General features: G+C 50.6%; 4 protein-coding genes across 4 annotated transcripts; 3 read left to right on the top strand and 1 right to left on the bottom strand.

Moving 5' to 3' along the window:
- Positions 1–503: 503 nt before the first annotated feature.
- On the top strand, positions 504–3,497 carry STEHIDRAFT_60062 (uncharacterized protein; the record flags this gene model as incomplete). The annotated part of the gene is made up of 14 exons (XM_007305197.1): positions 504–628; positions 679–1,034; positions 1,083–1,648; positions 1,701–1,796; positions 1,851–1,943; positions 1,994–2,027; positions 2,081–2,094; positions 2,148–2,278; positions 2,335–2,462; positions 2,522–2,809; positions 2,865–2,887; positions 2,945–3,061; positions 3,120–3,214; positions 3,272–3,497. The coding sequence occupies 14 exons, from the start codon at positions 504–506 to the stop codon at positions 3,495–3,497; spliced, it is 2,292 nt and encodes a 763-aa protein (XP_007305259.1).
- Positions 3,498–3,999: 502 nt separating this feature from the next.
- On the top strand, positions 4,000–8,450 carry STEHIDRAFT_122282 (glycoside hydrolase family 3 protein). Its single transcript, XM_007305330.1, has 19 exons — positions 4,000–4,285; positions 4,340–4,418; positions 4,477–4,621; positions 4,674–4,887; positions 4,945–5,079; positions 5,132–5,271; positions 5,329–5,345; positions 5,402–5,531; positions 5,594–5,635; positions 5,701–5,793; positions 5,848–6,023; positions 6,085–6,472; positions 6,539–6,628; positions 6,687–6,814; positions 6,882–6,949; positions 7,009–7,114; positions 7,177–7,253; positions 7,325–7,987; positions 8,044–8,450. Exons 1-18 carry the CDS (start codon positions 4,065–4,067, stop codon positions 7,479–7,481), a joined length of 2,406 nt encoding a protein of 801 aa, XP_007305392.1. The 5' UTR covers positions 4,000–4,064; the 3' UTR covers positions 7,482–7,987; positions 8,044–8,450.
- A 1,889-nt stretch (positions 8,451–10,339) lies between these two features.
- Positions 10,340–13,037, bottom strand: STEHIDRAFT_80657 (uncharacterized protein). Its single transcript, XM_007305205.1, has 6 exons — positions 12,802–13,037; positions 12,306–12,741; positions 11,330–11,927; positions 11,158–11,273; positions 10,468–11,084; positions 10,340–10,399 (listed from the first exon to the last, which is right to left on the bottom strand). The coding sequence occupies exons 1-5, from the start codon at positions 12,986–12,988 to the stop codon at positions 10,811–10,813; spliced, it is 1,611 nt and encodes a 536-aa protein (XP_007305267.1). The 5' UTR covers positions 12,989–13,037; the 3' UTR covers positions 10,340–10,399; positions 10,468–10,810.
- A 388-nt stretch (positions 13,038–13,425) lies between these two features.
- STEHIDRAFT_59250 (efflux transporter) lies at positions 13,426–15,939 on the top strand (the record flags this gene model as incomplete). Its single annotated transcript, XM_007305135.1, has 13 exons — positions 13,426–13,485; positions 13,549–13,656; positions 13,708–13,822; positions 13,880–13,947; positions 14,018–14,148; positions 14,228–14,439; positions 14,522–14,763; positions 14,846–14,981; positions 15,054–15,160; positions 15,245–15,272; positions 15,337–15,410; positions 15,521–15,695; positions 15,791–15,939. 13 exons carry the CDS (start codon positions 13,426–13,428, stop codon positions 15,937–15,939), a joined length of 1,605 nt encoding a protein of 534 aa, XP_007305197.1.
- Between the last annotated feature and the right edge of the window lie 470 nt (positions 15,940–16,409).

Raw genomic sequence — 16,409 nt, 5'->3', positions numbered from 1 at the left:
ATCGTGAGAATATTTGGCTGGTGACTAAATCCGGGAAACCCCGCTTCCGGCGTCAAATGTGCGCTGGTCGGTTGAACCACGACGAACAAACTTGTGTTTTCTTGAAGTATGTTCGGTTGAGTTCGCGTCAAAGTCTGAAGTGTGGCTAACTTGTGTCTGTTGGTATTGATGCGGGCATTTCTTTCCCATTATTGAAGAATCTGCGTTCAATATCAATCCCTTTCGAAGCTTCAGCGACAACACATTTTCTGTGTAGTTTTCAGCGTTAGAACCTTGCGCAGGCTGTCTACCAGGGCCTAGTTGGTACTTGAAGGTATGTGCTTTGTGTTTAAATTTGTCTCATCGTACCATAAAACTGGCCTAAGTTTCTCGTATAGTAGTTCTGTGCTTTCCGAACACCTCGTCATCGACGTCAGCTGACAGCAGTCGTTCAAGATATAAAGTCACAAGGGTGCCAGACGTCCACCATGCTGGGCTTTGATCTGCTCTCCTCATTTGAAGAGATGTTTGCTCGCAACTCGCCTTTGTTGTCCACATTATGTCTGCTAGTGCTCTCTGTGCTGGCCACTCGCTCACCACCCAGTGACTTCAACGACCCCCCGAGTGCCGCCGTGGATCATGTGAACGCGTAAGTTATTCGACAGTCTTTCTTCACAATGTTATGCTGATTACTCTTAGGCTCATAGGGAATGGGGGAGATACGCCGAATGGATCCGGTGGCATGATACCCTCGACAGCCCCTCCGTTCGCCATGACTAGATGGGTTGCGCAAACTCGGCAGAACTACGTCTCAATGACTCCCTATAATTACACTGACAGTAGTATCCATGGGTTTCAAGGAACACATCAGCCCGCGATTTGGATGGGTGAGAGTGGTCAGGCCGTTGTGGTGCCCGGAGCAGGAGAAGTACAAAGCGTGTTTAAGGACAGAGGCATGCCCTTCAGCCACGATGACGAAGTAATCACGCCGAGCTACTACCGCGCGAGCCTTGAAGCCACGGATGGAGGTCATATTCTTGCCGAACAGAGTGCCAGTAAGGAACCACTGTCTCCTTTGAAAGATCTACTAACTAATCCAACAGCTTCTCGCGTCGGACACTTGCGCTTCACTTTTACGGAGACAAGTACCCCCTATGTACTCTTGGAAGCTACTCGCGCTTCAATCATAGGCTCCGCAGATACATCAAACGTCACGTACCCTTTCGGCACCATTTCTCTCAACCCGTCGTCCATGGAAATTACGGGATCAAATCCCGAACGCCAGGACTTCATCATAGGACCAAGTCCGGCGCCCTCCTTCCATGGCTATTTCTGCGCGCGCTTCGATGTTCCTTTCTCCAGTTGGGGCACGGCGTCTAATGGAACCCGATATGTGAACGAGACAGAAAGGAATGGGACGTTACTCAGTGGATATGTTACCTTCCCACCAGATACGGAGGTGGTGAACGTAAGGGTGGGGGTGTCGTTCATTTCAGTCGAACAAGCTAGGCAGAATCTCGATATTGAGATACCGGACGGTACGACGTTAGAGATGACAGCTCGTAAGACGAGGACAGAGTGGGCAGAAAAGCTGGACCGTATTGAAGTCGATGGCGCCACACCTGACGATCTGGCTGTCTTCTACACTGCCGTCTTCCATACTCTCCAGGTATGGCTAATTCGCTTCTGGTCTCGAGGCTGACACACACTGACTTGGGGAGCAGTACCCCTATGAACAAGACGAATACGGAAGATACTACTCTGGGTATGACGATACGGTCCACGAAGGCGTGTCGTACACTGGCTATTCAATATGGGTGAGTGTACGCTTTCTTCGTTATTGAACCATCCATGATAGATAACCCGTCTAGGATACTTTCCGTGCAGAATGGGCTTGGCAGATTCTGTTGGTACCAGAGCGTATACCTGGGATGGTACAAAGTATGCTCCAAGATTACAAAGAGGTTTGTGCCCCATGTCGTCCGCAATGCAGCGCATCTCACGGTCGTTATAGGGTGGATGGTTGCCCATGTGGAAGAACATCGTCGGTGAGTCGTGTTTACAACTGCGTACGCCATGGCTCATTCACGTTCCTTTACAGAAACGAATATCATGGTACAGTCTTTTCGTTTCTAGGTCTGGATCCTGATTGACCGGGTATTTTCTAGGTAGGTACACATGCAGACTCGCTCATCGCCGAGGCGGTCTTGAAGAACATCACCGGATTTGACCTTGAGACCGCCTACGAGGCCGTCTACAAAGATGCCACTGTACCGCCGGTCGATGATTCCACCATCTCGTTCGTGTGCCACTCCTCCAATCGTCCTGCACACTATGATAACATTTGAATTCTAGCTACTTCGATCGCGAAGAAAACGTCGGATACGAGGTTCGGGCTGGATTATCGACAGTATATGACACGAAAGGTTGGGTAGCAGACGACATTCACTCCGAGTCTGCCTCTAGAACTCTCGATTACGCCTGTGAGCACCATCCACTTCGTCACAGGGATCCAGCCAAGTCTCCCTGACGCACCCGCCAGACGATGACTACGCTGTTGCCGTTCTAGCTAAACTTCTCAACAAGACCAAGGACGCTGAGTTTTTCTTGAATCGGTCCATGGTGGCGCCGTTCACGATCTACAACAACGAGACCGACTTCATGGAAGCGCGCAATGCAAGTGGTGCTTGGGCTGGTGAGGATGAGGGCTGGACGGAAGGCGATAAATGGGCATATTCATTCGACGTCGTACATGCGGTGCATGAACTGATCGAGGCAAGAGGAGGAAAGGCCCAGTTCATTCGCAGTCTGGATGCGCACTTCGACGGAGGTGAGCTCAATACTTCTACTGATATCTTAATTTGTTTACGTTTGGATTTGTCCAGGTCATAACGATCAGACAAACGAGGTACGCGTGACCGTCTTGCAACCTCATCAGACCCTGACATGAGTATTGTTATGACAGCCTTCGCACCACATTCCGTACTTATATGCACTGGCTGGGGCTGCCTCAAAGGGTCAAGAACGCATCCGCGAAGTGACGAAGGCGAACTACAACAACTCGGTGGTCGGACTGACAGGGGTAAGACACATGTTCCTGGCAGCTTGCCGCCCGTCGCTCACATCCCAAGTCGTAACAGAATGAGGATTGCGGTCAGATGAGTGCATGGTATATTTTCGGAGCTCTCGGTTTCTATCCAGTAAATCCTGTGTCCGGAGACTACGTTATTGGGTCGTATGTCCTCTTTCATTTTCCCTTGGCAACTTCTTGCGTGACTGAGATCTTCGCCAGTCCTTTCTTTGACTCCATCACCATCCGTCTACCTAACGCCGCAAGACCGTTGAAGGTCACTTCGAACGGTGCAGCGTCGAAACCATATGTCAAGTCTCTCATCGTAGATGGTCAACCTACGAAGGAACCTGTGATCACTCACCAGCAAATAGCCAACGGGGGAGACATTTTATTTGATATGAGTGAGCAAGCGGAAGCTTGGGCCTCGTCCACCATAGCCAAGTAGCGGTCTCGTCGCATCATAGGTGAGCGATTCTCGAAGATCTTCTTGAAATCAAAGTGACACCTAGGCGTACACAGGCTTTAATATACGGACTCTTGGCAGATACATTGTTCCAAGAGTATTTGCTGTCATAATATCCCTCTGCTTTCCCAAAAACACTCCGAATAGTGTGTGCTGCCTTGCACGAGAGCAGACTGCAAGCAACATGGTTTGTTTTGTGCCTCTCGGTCTCGAGCCTGATGCCAGTTGTGTATCAGAAGGCCCGTCGCTTTTTTCACCGGCTCCTGTTATCCTCGATTTCGACATTTCCACACATGGATGCGACCTCATTTGACCCGGGGAAATGTCGGGAAAGCGGTCCGCCTCAGACTACTCACCCCGAACGCGGTCACATGCAGGCTACGATGTGGACGTAGAAGAAGCCGAGGCGCATGAGACCCACGAGAATAAAACGACGCGTATCTCGTGCATCCGAACATATAAAAGGTCGGTGTAACTCGTCATGGACGACCCTGTGCTCGTCTCTTTGACCACGTCTTTCTCGAGCTCGCGAGTCTCGTTACTCCAGTCATGCTGCAGCCATTATCCTCCCTCCTGTTTCTTGCTATAGTGGTGGGTGCTCTAAATGAGGATCTGAGCGGTGTGCGCGATGACTTGCATTTTCATCTGAATGCGCGCGCAACGAACAAGGACGGATCGACTCCGGTGTATAAGGACCCTACGGCTGCTATCGAGGATCGTGTCAACGACCTACTGCCTCGTATGACGATACAGGAGAAGATGGCTCAAATGTGTGTTCTTCCAGTCTTGCGGCCTGTATTTCTCGTGATTGACATTACCCAAAGTATCCAAGGTGATATGAATGGCTGGATGAACTTTACAGATCCATTAGACGATACTCTAACGTATAACGCGTCCGGTCTTGTTCGTACTCATGTAAGTTACTTCAGACATCAGGACTGACGCCCATTGCTTGTCCTAGGTTGACATGATGGACACGAAAGCCGGTACTATCTGGGGCGGCTATCTGGCGCCATGGGATAAGTTCGTGTATGGTGTCAATGTCGGCCAGCACTACCTCATCGAAAATACTACGTTGGGAATCCCCGCGATGTTTCAATCTGAAGGTGATTATAATTCTTACGATTCATTCGGAATATCTGCTCAGTCTTTGACCAGGACTGCATGGCTTTACCAACAACGGGACGATATGGCCTTCGCCTATCGGTCTCTCAGCTTCCTTCAACACCGAGCTTCTCCAGAAAGCCGCGGCCACTATCTCCGACGAAGCTGAGGGGCTCGGATTTTCTCAAATTTTTGCTCCAGTTCTGGATCTGTCGCGTGAGTTGCGGTGGGGACGGGTAGAAGAAAACTTTGGTGAAGACCCATTTTTGTGAGTCTTGAAGTCGAGTCATCTCCTTTTGAAGCCTTCTAACTTACATGTTGGCAGAACTGGGGAAATGGGTCATGCCTATGTTACTGGGCTTCAGTCTGGCCAAAGAAGGAACGTCAGCTCTACCGCGACTGCTCGTATGGCCTCAACATGCAAGCACTTCGCCGCATTCGGAAGTCCACAAGGAGGCCTGTCCGTTTGTGTTTGCATTACTTGCAGTCTTATCCTGATCAACCCCTTGCAGAAATATTGCCCAGGTTACGGGTGGCGAGCGCGAGCTTAGATCCATGTACCTAAAACCTTTCAATCGCGCTTGCGTCGAGAGTCTGGCTATCATGACTGCATACTCCAGTTATGATGGAATTCCTGCCATCGCCAACACGCGTGAGTGTTTTCGTTTGCATAGCATGTCTTGCATTCTAACTTCGAGTGAGTTACCAGACATCATGACTGATATTGTCAGTTGAAGCTCGTTGGCGTTCTGGTTTTGGACGTTGACCCAATTTCGCTTTAGTTGCGCGACGAATGGAGTTACCAATACTGGGCTATGACGGACGCTGGGTCAGTTGACTTGCTAATCACCACTCACGGAACATGTGAAACCCGTGAATGTGCCGCAGCAACCACCGTAGAGAATATCCAAGGTGCGCCAGTCTCCGAGTCCGCGTCCAATTGCCTGCAGTAGCTGACCATGACATTTCTGAAGGCGAAATGGGAGGTGGCACCTACACCTATCTGACTCTTCCTGGTACGTTCGATTGCCCTGGTCATTCCTCATATAGCTTTTGAAAATCTTTCACTCTCATGGTATAGATCAAGTCTCCGCTGGGACCGTTAACATCTCATTTATTGATGAGACTGTAAAGACTGTACTTCGCACAAAGCTTACCATGGGGCTGTTCGAAAGTAAGCCTAGATTCATAAATTTCTTGAATATATTTCTGACGGTAGATGCTTTAGATCCTTACCCTTATGCAGACTACAATGCGACCCTGAGGACCAGTTCCACTCGCGCCCTACTTCACCAGATGGAGCAAGAATCTATCGTTCTACTAGAGAACCATGACAACGTCCTGCCATTGAGCACCGGCCTGAGCTCTGTGGCGCTTATTGGGCCACAGGTCGACCGTGTATCAGTGAGCATTCCTTTCCTGTGCCTTGTCCATTACTCAGATCCGTTCGTGCGCTTGTGCTCAGCTCGGCGACTACGTCTTCTTCAACGCTTCGAACAATGGCATATCCCCTCTCGAAGGCTTCACTCAGTTTCTAGCCAACACCTCTGTCAAAATCAACTTTGCGCAAGGGTGTGAGCTCTGGTCGAACGATCAGTCAGGGTTCGACGAAGCTGTCTCAGCTGCTCAAGCATCTGAAGTCGTCGTGGTCATGGTCGGGACTTGGACTTTAGACCAAACATTGCTTTGGACGCCGGGAACTAACGCTACGACAGGAGAACACGTTGACTTGTCCGACCTTGGGCTCGTTGGAGCGCAGTTAGATTTGATAAAGGCCATCAAGGCTACGGGCAAGCCGACTGTTGTAGTTCTCGTGAGTGGAAAGCCTGTCGCCGAACCATGGATCCAGGAAAGTGAGTATCCGATCTGAAGTATGATATACGACCGATTGACTGACTTGCAGTTCATGACCCATCTAGATGCGGATGCAGTTATTCAGCAGTTCTACCCAGGAGAGCTTGGCGGTCTAGCATTAGCAGAGATAATATTTGGAGCAGCGAATCCGTCAGGTGCGTTCCACCAGAGCAGAAATGACCCGGGTTCTGATTGCTCTTGATTCTATTGCAGGGAAGCTCCCTGTTTCGTTCCCCCGTAGCGTTGGAACCACTCCTGTGTTCTACAACTACCTCAAGGGGTCGCGACCAATCGACGCCGGTGTCCAGACGGACAACGGCACTCTTGTCTTTGGGCATCAGGTTCGTGAGCTTTGCGACCCTGTATGCTGATAATTGAGTGATACTCACAATCTCGTCGGATGTAAAGTACGTTCTAAATAGTCCTGTTCCTATCTGGAGCTTTGGCCATGGGATGAGCTACACGACGTTCAACTAGTACGTAGCGGAGGAATACTAGCGGCGATGATGCTCATTGTAGATTGATTCATTCACAGCTCCGACCTCACGTTGTCGAGCTCAACCATCGGTACTAGCGATGACTTCAATGTCTCTGTCACTGTGACGAACTCAGGCCCTGTGGACGGAAAGGAGGTCATTCAGGTGAATGTGCTTGAATTTCGCATGGGATCTCGCCATCGCTCACGAATAAATTATTACACCAGGTATACCTGACGGACGTAGTCAGTTCCGTGGTTACCCCTAACCAGGAGCTTGTCGGGTTCTCGAAAGTAGACATCCCGTACGCACTGCCTGCTTTTCTTTTTCTTTCTATCGCTGAATTGCCTGACATATGCGACTTGGGGAATGCAGTGCCGGACAATCGCAGACAGTGTCTATCCCTGTCTTGTCATCACAACTGGCAGTTTGGACGGTCAAAAATACGTGGGCCGTTGAGCCTGGAACCTTCGTGGTCAAAGTCGGAACGAGCGATGAGACGTTCTTGAGTACGAATTTGACGGTTTCATGAGTATGTACAGGAAACATATGGAAATCGAATCGTAGCGAAGGACTGTATCAGAGTGACTGGATGTATTGGATCTGAACGGGGATTTTCACAGAATGCTTGGCCCGACGGACCGGCCTGTATAGTTTGACTCGGAGCTGCATTGCGTCAAGAAGCTCTTCCGAAGACTGAGGGTAGCACGAACGAGGCGGATCATCACGAAGAATAAACCATGCGGCGGAACGGATTTATTGTACAGGTGGGAATCTTGGTCTAATAGTGAATAAAATGTATGCAATTTCAAAAATAGCAAACAGCTGTGATTTCGCCAAAACAAACGATTTGGAGTTAAACATGAGGTGTCACGTGCACGTACGACCATCACGCAGAGCTCGCCCCAGCAGAAGAATATAACAGAGAAAGAAGAGCACACAACATACGAGAAAAATGTCACATCAAAGTTTATAAATTCTCGCGAAACTCCTCGCGGTTTAGCTTGCGTTCGACGACTGGCCGGTTTTGCGAGTCACCTGTGAGATGCAGCGAGGTCAGAATTGGTCACTTCACGAACTCGAGAGATGCTCACCCGTGCAGATAAGAAGTGACGATGAAAATCTAGTCAAACCATGGACGATGTATCTTTTGCGTCGCATCTCGAACGCGGAGCTGCCACTTCGTCACTTGACCCCATCCTGTGTTATTCACTTTATCAACCTGAGTGATGGGGCACCCATAATGGGCACGAGTCCTCCTAAAATCCACAATGCAAGCTGATTCCGCATCGCACGAGGAGGTCAACCACCTCAGCCTTGGGCAACGCGTCGGCTCATTGACATGGAATTCCAGGGCAGAGAGGATGTCACGAAGAGGAGCGCTTTTCTCGATGATGAGGCGCTCGAGGGAGGGGAGCCGATTGAAAAGCTCCGCCCACTGAGCGGCGGAAGGGAGGTACGAACATCCAGAATGGATGGGGCCCAGACGGAGTGTTCTGACATTGTGCAGGGGAAACTTGTGGAGGATGGAAGCGAAGGACTTCGAGAAATGACAGTCTGATGTTTGGTAGTCGCTGTGTATAATGTCGAAGTGGAAGCAGGGCGCTGTTTGACCGTCAGGAAGGAAGGCGCAAAGTGCGATAGATCCCGAAAGTCCGTGACAAAGCTCGAGGGCAGAGACTTGACGAAGAACCGACATGCGAGAAATATCGTCGGATAAGAGATCTAAGAGGATAGCGCTATCGGGAGTCGACGGCGTTCTGTTTCCGAAGAGCGAAAGGATGGCGGTGTTGGGTATGCGGCAATGTGTCATGATCATGGACGAAACATCGACGGAGGTCTGCTCGACCATCAATAACTTGAGTTTATCGAGAGATACTATCCGTTTACTCGAATAGGTCGCTGCGTCCTCAGGATCGGGACCTGCATCACTTAACTCTAGGGTCTCGACCCGGGGGTTAAGTTCTAGAAAGGAGAGGAAGCGGGCACACGACATGCGGGAATGGACAGGTTGGAACTGCAAGGATATGTTGACTAGGTTGCGGAACATGCCTGTGGGCCAGTCTGGGAACCAGTCGAGGTGTAGCGCTCGAAGGAGAGGAGATGTTTCACGGAACAATGTGGGGAGGGTGGTTGGATAATAGTCGTCCTCATCCAGAAACTCCGTCTCGAACTTCACAACGAATGTTTCCAGTTGCGGCGCCGGGCGTGTTAATTGGAGTAGGAATCGCCACAGGACTGTCGGCGGAAAAGACTCGATGAATGTCATGTGGCGGATGCGGGAAATGCACTTGGCGATCGCAGGAAGTGTATCGTCATTGGGGCCTGCAAGGAATAAGTCGAGCGGTCTGTCTTTCGAATGTATGATGGATGTTTTAACGAAGGCCGTGTTGTCGATGTCGACAGTGAACTTCGCCCAAAGTTGTGGATGCCCCTTGGCTACCGTTCGCCAGTCGTGGCAGACATGACACAACTCCTGAACGTGCGAGTAATCACGTTGGAAGCGCGTGCGTTTGGTACCGGGAGGGAGGCCGCGAATGAGAGAAAACTCGAAGATACGGGCCAAGGGTTCATGAGAGTAGTTGAGGGTTCGAATGATGAGGGACGCGGAGTTATGGGCCCGAGCAGCGGCACACTGCAGAAGGAACGTTAAACACAGCTGCACGGTGGAACGAAGAAACTACCAATGTGTCGACTCACCGTCATCCTCTTTTTCTTGATTTTTGGGGGCCCGGCGATCTGAGAGGATGCCATCCTTCTGAAAATTTATGGTTTGAGGAAACGATGGCGAAATATTGCGACCGAGAGAGGGTCGGCGAGAATATCTATGAGGCAAGGACTGCTGAGCATACTCAGTAGAAGACAAGCTCGTGCAATGCGCACCAAGAAAAACTTGTCAAACAAGGACTTCGCAGTTGGTTGTTTCCTACGATCAACCTGTGAGCGACGTCATTACTGCGAAGAAATCTACGAATAAATCGACTGACAGATGGGCTGAAAAAGCGTGAAAGAAAAAAAAACGATCAAAGGACTCCTCCTCGCGATGAGTGTTGGGTGAGAGCGGTAGGTGCTCGTTGTTGAATTTGGGACCCTGCATCGACACGTGTAGGTGACGAGAACGGCGCTCGATTTTGTACGTACTGAGCCAAGCTGGGCGACGAGAGCAACGGGGAACATATTCAGCACCACAACAACAGGACCTGTGTATATTTGTACCAATACGAACTTCACAAGGTTGGACTTATACAAAGGGATCCCATAAAGTCGGCGACATGAGCGGTCACAACACTATGGTCGAACGGCGAAAACCCAGGCCTGGCTTGACATTGACGAGGCTTCGTCACGCATTTGGATTTCGCATCAGTGTGGCCCGACTGTTAGGGCAATGCTGCCAGACGGAGGAAGAACGACGAGAGCAGTAAGATCGTCAAGCGTCAAGTAGTGCCTATAACCTAGGATCAATGCCGCCATGAAGACTAAGAATCATTTGAATCGAAGAGGACGGAGAAATGCACTGACAAGCAATCAATCGTTCGGCTCTACCATGTTACATAGATTCCTCCCCATAAAGCCGTAGCGCTGCAGCAGGCCGTGGTCGCAACAGAACTCTGCAGCTTGAGACTTCGTCAGGCACTTGACCGAGATATCCTTCGATGAGCGTTCCATGAAGAGCACCATGATATGCGAGGGAGAAGGCATGCACAAATACAAGCAAAAAGACAAAAGCAAGGCCAAAACAAAAACAAATAATACACGCAACTCGGAAAGCCAACCACAACGTCCGACTCCGCCACCGATACCAGCCCACCTTCCCCGCCTCCCCATGTCGCACGCCACACGCCACCCGTCCTGTCCAATATCTCACCGCCCCCTCTGCCCTCCAAAGTGGAACTGGAATCCGCCACCACCACTACCGGCCTGCTGGAAGAACTGCGAGAACGGATGTCCGCCGCCCCCTCCGAACCCTCCAAATGGACTGCCGCCCTGACCCGCTGTAGGATCGTTAGGATCATCGCCCTGGTCGAATCGGGATCGTTTTTCGGGGTCGGTGAGGGTCTCGTAGGCTTCGTTAACGGCCGCCATCTTCGTTTCGGAGCCGCCCTTGTCCGGGTGTGCTTTCATGACGGCTTTGCGGCTAAGTGGAGAGAAGGATGTGAGAAGAGGCAGGACAGGGGGAGAGCGGGACACGAGACGCGAGTGGGACGTACTAGGCTTTCTTGATGGTCTTCTCATCAGCGTCGCGGGATACTCCGAGCACCTTGTAATAATCTTTCTGCTTTGACTGCTTGAGCAACTTCTGTGCCCTCTGCAGCTTTGAATGTATCTACATCCCAGAATCCTTCAGCGTTCATTCACAGAACAATCGAAAGCACGGCTTACCTCGCGATTGCCATTGCCGCTCGCGTCCATAGCCGCCTGGAACACTCTTACAGCCTCCTCCCACTCCTCTCTCACAAGTAACGCCTCTCCCTTCCCAAGTAACCCATCGATATCCTTGTCAGCACCCAACATACCCAACAACTCGTCACACCACCTTTCCCCAGCCCTCGCCTGTCCAAGCTGCAAATACGATCGACATAGCGCCCTCAACATCTCTTGTCTCCTCGGACTGGTCCTCTGCGGTCTCGCTACCAGCACATTCGATGGCAGCTCCAACAACGCAGGTGAGCCATGAACGTCTAGCGCGTCGTCGTACGTTCCGAGGAGACCGGTCTTGTGGTCCGCGTCGGTGCCGAGAAGGAAGTCGATGAGGGCCCGCCAGGATTCGGAGGACATGAGTGTGTCGAGTTTCTTGAAGGATTTGTCGAGAGCTTTGACGAGGCGGTGAGCGGTGAGACAGGGTTTTGAGTCGGGGTCGTAATGGAGGCATTGCTTTAGTGTGGACATTGGGGTTGTGGAGGCGGGCATGTAGAAGTAAGAGAGGCGGAATATGCGCATGAACGCAGCGGTTGATGGCGATGTTATATGGCTAAGACGGCTGTTGGTGTAGTGTGTTAGCGAACAAGAAACACGGGGGTTGTTATGATATTGTAGACGGGAAATAGCCATGGACATGACCGCTCGCTAAAGACGTGGAGATGGTGACTGGATCATGCAAACGATCCCGCTCTCTGTGTTGCAACAATTTGCGACTGGTCAAATGCGCACGGTACAGAGACACAAGGAATGATAAATCGACGATATCATCCAGCTTGCCGTCTCATTACACTCAAGTATGACAGTCACTAAGCATTGAACCAAGGTCGTTGTGGTACGACTGCGCACTACGCCACAGCACCGTATAGGAGTGTGGACACACGAAGCCTAGTCGCGCAGACCCCTCACAGGCGGGAATAGGGTAGAAGGACGGACTCACGTTAGATCTCCAACAGCCTGTTCGAAATCTCCAGCAGCAATCGCACAGTACGCTCTTTGTTGCCTGATGGTCACCGAATGCGAAGCTGTCCTCAAAGCCTCCGTCGCAGCCTCCTCACACGCCGTCCACAGCTTCGCCTTCGCTGCCTGCACAACCTTCTTAGCCGCTGCTTCTCCATCTGAAACATCAAGCAAAAGCGCCATCGCATCGTTGTCGTTCTTGACCTTCGCTGAGAATTTGCGAAGCGAATCACGGGCGTCGGCCCACCGGCCTTCCTTTGCGTGAACTTTCGCCTTCATGAGGTGTGCTCTGTCGAAGCTGTCGGATGTAAGATTGAGAACTTGGTCGAAGTCTGTGAGAGCATTGGCGTAGCGATTAAGGGAGAACTGCGCTGTGGCGCGCTTGTAGTACAATGAGGCATCTGTTGGCGATAAATCTTCGCTCGGGGGTTGGTGTGGGAGCATTATACATATAAAGAACCATAAATAGGACGCACCTATCGCTTCACTATAGGCTTTGACGGCGTCGCTGAACTGTCCTGCAGACAACAATGCATTCGCAGTGTTAATGAGCGGCAATAATCCTGGTGGGTACAGAGCCCCTCCTGCGTTTGGATCCGCGGCTATACATGTTACAAATGAGAACAGAAAGAGACCGCAAAGAGCCACTATCGTTGTGGGCATCCTAGTCCGGCAAAGACAGAAAAGAAAGTGAAGAGAAGCGATGAGGATGCCAGCAAGTCGAGTTGAAGAATGAGTTGTTCGAAACGAACCAAGTTCGAGATGCCACGTTGCTGGTTCAGAAAGGGTATGTTGTTCCCATCACGTGCCGGACTTTTCTCCACTAAAACCCGATTATTCATGATTATTCACCGTCTTCGACTCGCCGCAGGCATGGGCAATGGTGCGAGTTTCGGCCGCCAGACATTATAAAATGAGGTTTGATTTAGCTAATGCTTCTTGCTCTATACCAACACCATCGACGCCGGGTCTCAGTCCTTCAGGCCTGAATCATGTCGGTCGAGGTCCCCAGTGTTGTCAAATCAGCCGGTGGGCGTGAAGGGGCAGAGGAGAAGCTGCCAGCGGGTACGAAGATGGAGGCGTTACAACCTACCCCGACGATGGGAACTGCCAAAGCCGTTTGTCTTATTGCTGCATGCACGTCTGCTATGCTGATCAATGTGGGTCCCTGAATCCTGAAGGTTTTCTCATTTCTCAAGTTCTTTGATGTGGCGCCGGTATAGACCGTAAACAATACCTCCGTCTCTGTGGCGTTGCCCACAATCGGTCGTGAACTTAGCATTGCAGAGAACAATCTACAGTGGCTAATATCTAGTTACTCACTCAGCTCGGTACGTCTCTCGTTCGTATTCGCATCATTCAGCGTCTGAATTTCCTTGCAGGGATGTCTCCTTATATTTTTGGGTCGGATTGCGGATCTTCACGGAAGGAAGACAGTTTGGCTGCTTGGCTTTTTATGGATGCTCGTATTTTCTCTCGGTTGTGGCTTTGCTCAAGGTAAGCCTTCTGCTGCCATGTCCTCTTCGTTCTGACCATTCCAGGAATGGGCTTCAGATGAGATTACTGTCGACGTCCTTCGTGGACTTCAAGGTATTGGAGGAGCAGCGATTGTTCCAGCATCGGTATTATCATCTTTTCTCCTCTCTGTCGTCTTACCCTTCTTACTCACGATCACACTTACTGTCAATATAGCTGGGTATACTGGCACATGCCTTCCCGCCTTCACGCACTCGGTCTCTCGCATTCGCGACCTTTTCTGCTGGTGCTCCAGTCGGCGCAGCAGTAGGTATGGCTCTCGGTGGTATTCTCACACAACTGTCCAAGTGTGTCAGACATTTCCCTTCAGTCACATATCATGTTTTATGAACCGTTTTGTGCTCACCTTGGCATCCGAATCTACAGACCAACATGGCGCTCGACGTTCTACCTCACGTCTGGTCTTTGTCTCCTTGCCATGGCCGCTGGATTCTACAGTATTCCGCCTGATCATGTCTCCACTGAGGTCGATAAGCGTGTGGATTGGTTGGGCGCATTCTTGGTTACGGCTGGACTTGTCCTGATCGTTTTCGTGCTGAGCGATGGCGAGATCGCTCCCAACCAATGGGCCACATCTTGTGCGTGCCGCCCCTTCTCCTCGATGACCCGTCTCACTGTTGACCCGCTGACTTCCCAACCTTCCACATCATACTTTTATAGACATCATCACCCTCCTAGTTCTTGGGGTCGCCTTCATGGTCCTCTTCGTGCTCTGGCAACTCTACCTCGAACGCGTCCAAGCAGACCCAACGAACCCTCTGGCCCGAGCTCACTCAAAATGGACGCCCCCGCCTCTTCTGAAGATGTCTATGTGGAAGCGCGCAAACGGAAAGTTCGCGATTATGCAGCTCATTGCGTGCGTTAATTGGTGCAGTTTCATGTCTTGGACGTTTTGGGTTCAGGTATGTACCATCAAAACGTATAACTTACATGTTGCAGACAGTTTGGAGATGATGATTGATTTTGGATGGGTTGGTATAACAGTTGTACTACCAAAACTATGCGGACCTTTCTCCAATCTTAACCATGGTCCGGATGCTGCCTATGTTTATCACCGGTGTTGTTTGTAACGGGATCATCGCCCTGATTATCGGGCGTGTGGACGTGTTGTACATTATTGGTATGTTTGCTGTCCGGAACACCTGTTGCTATATTACTGTCAATGACTGACACACTGATTCGTTTGGCTCAGTGTTCGGGACGCTGCTGACGAGTTTCTCGAACGTGTTCTTTGCGATGATCAACCCCGATGCGCCGTACTGGGCCTTCGGGTTCCCCGCCGCAATTCTTTCCGTCTTTGTGCGTGTCTCGCTTCGTTGAGTCCAGATCACTTTTATTTCTATACTGACGCATAATCTCTTTCGACCATGACCACGTCAATAGGGAGCAGATTTCGTGTTCGCTGCAGGATGTACGTTCATTATAGCGCTGTCGCTGTGTGCCAGGAATGCTCATTACATGGTATATCTATATAGCACTCTTCATCGCCAAAGTCTCCCTTCCACATGAACAATCCGTCGCAGGCGCGCTCTTCCAAACTATGACCCAAGTTCGTCTCTTCACTGCCTTGCTTCTACTTCCACTGCCTTTGTAACCATACACACTGTACACATATCCTTCTCCCACGCAACCTTATTAATTCACTCGCGCACTCCACAGCTTGGCACAGCTCTCGGCCTCGCCGTAACAACAATAGTCTACGACCGCGTCCTCGCCACACAATCCTCCTTGCTCGGTGTCACGATAGATACTTCAGGAACTAATGCGCCAAAGCCTGCGCAGCTGAAGGCGTATCAGGCGGCGGAATGGACTGCGTTTGGGTTTGGGATACTTGGTGCGTTCGACCGTTTACTTCGATATAATCATGCGAGCGAAGGCTCGGCGCAGCCTACTAACGGGTATGTGTGTGTGCGTTTGAAACACTCTCAGGTATGGTGCTGTCGCTCTTCCTCCGTGGCGTAGGGATCGTGGGACACGTACCAGAAGAGGACGAGAAAATGGGAGACGAAGAAAATGAACGTCATGAGCCTCTGAATGAAAAGAGTATTTCTCAGGACTCGGCCGACACGAGGAGTTGATGGATGATATGATCGGTGAGGGTTTTACGACAAAAAGCAGGATGATGATTCTTTCTAGATTGCTTTTGGGTTCACAGTCACGCCAGTGCTACGATAATTTAGATTTGGTCGGTCATAATATATTTCTTCACATCTTTCGATATACTTGCATGCTTACATTTGACGGAGCTTCGAAATCAGTCGGTTGTTATCTGTAAATGACAAATAGTACGCTCTGTGTGCGTGCGGTGTGGTAGACGCTGCCTCCATGAACATGGGCTGAAGCACAGTATGATGAAGATGCGACTGGAATCACATCCTCGTCATCGTTCCCACTCCATCAAAAGTGCAGTGTATTTGGTCACCTCTACCCATACCAGTGGGACTTTGGGGTCCTGACAGGTCGTCGGTAAAAATAGTCAGCGCGGAACAATCCACATGCACTGCCCCAAATACACATATATAATGATTCGCTATCTCTTCCGCCCCCC

Source organism: Stereum hirsutum (genome assembly GCF_000264905.1).
Source record: "Stereum hirsutum FP-91666 SS1 unplaced genomic scaffold STEHIscaffold_9, whole genome shotgun sequence".
Taxonomy (NCBI): Eukaryota; Fungi; Basidiomycota; class Agaricomycetes; order Russulales; family Stereaceae; genus Stereum; species Stereum hirsutum.
Note: the sequence above shows the minus strand (reverse complement) of the source record. Positions and strands in the feature narration are given on the sequence as shown.

Coding starts and splice junctions, on each gene's coding strand:
- STEHIDRAFT_122282 (XM_007305330.1), top strand. CDS start 4,065: ATGCTGCAGCCATTATCCTCCCTCCTGTTTCTTGCTATAGTGGTGGGT. Junction 4,286..4,339: donor CAGGAGAAGATGGCTCAAAT/GTGTGTTCTTCC, acceptor CATTACCCAAAG/TATCCAAGGTGATATGAATG. Junction 5,636..5,700: donor CACCTATCTGACTCTTCCTG/GTACGTTCGATT, acceptor CTCATGGTATAG/ATCAAGTCTCCGCTGGGACC.
- STEHIDRAFT_80657 (XM_007305205.1), bottom strand. CDS start 12,988: ATGCCCACAACGATAGTGGCTCTTTGCGGTCTCTTTCTGTTCTCATTT. Junction 12,742..12,801: donor AGCCTATAGTGAAGCGATAG/GTGCGTCCTATT, acceptor CCCCGAGCGAAG/ATTTATCGCCAACAGATGCC. Junction 11,928..12,305: donor CAGGCTGTTGGAGATCTAAC/GTGAGTCCGTCC, acceptor CTACACCAACAG/CCGTCTTAGCCATATAACAT.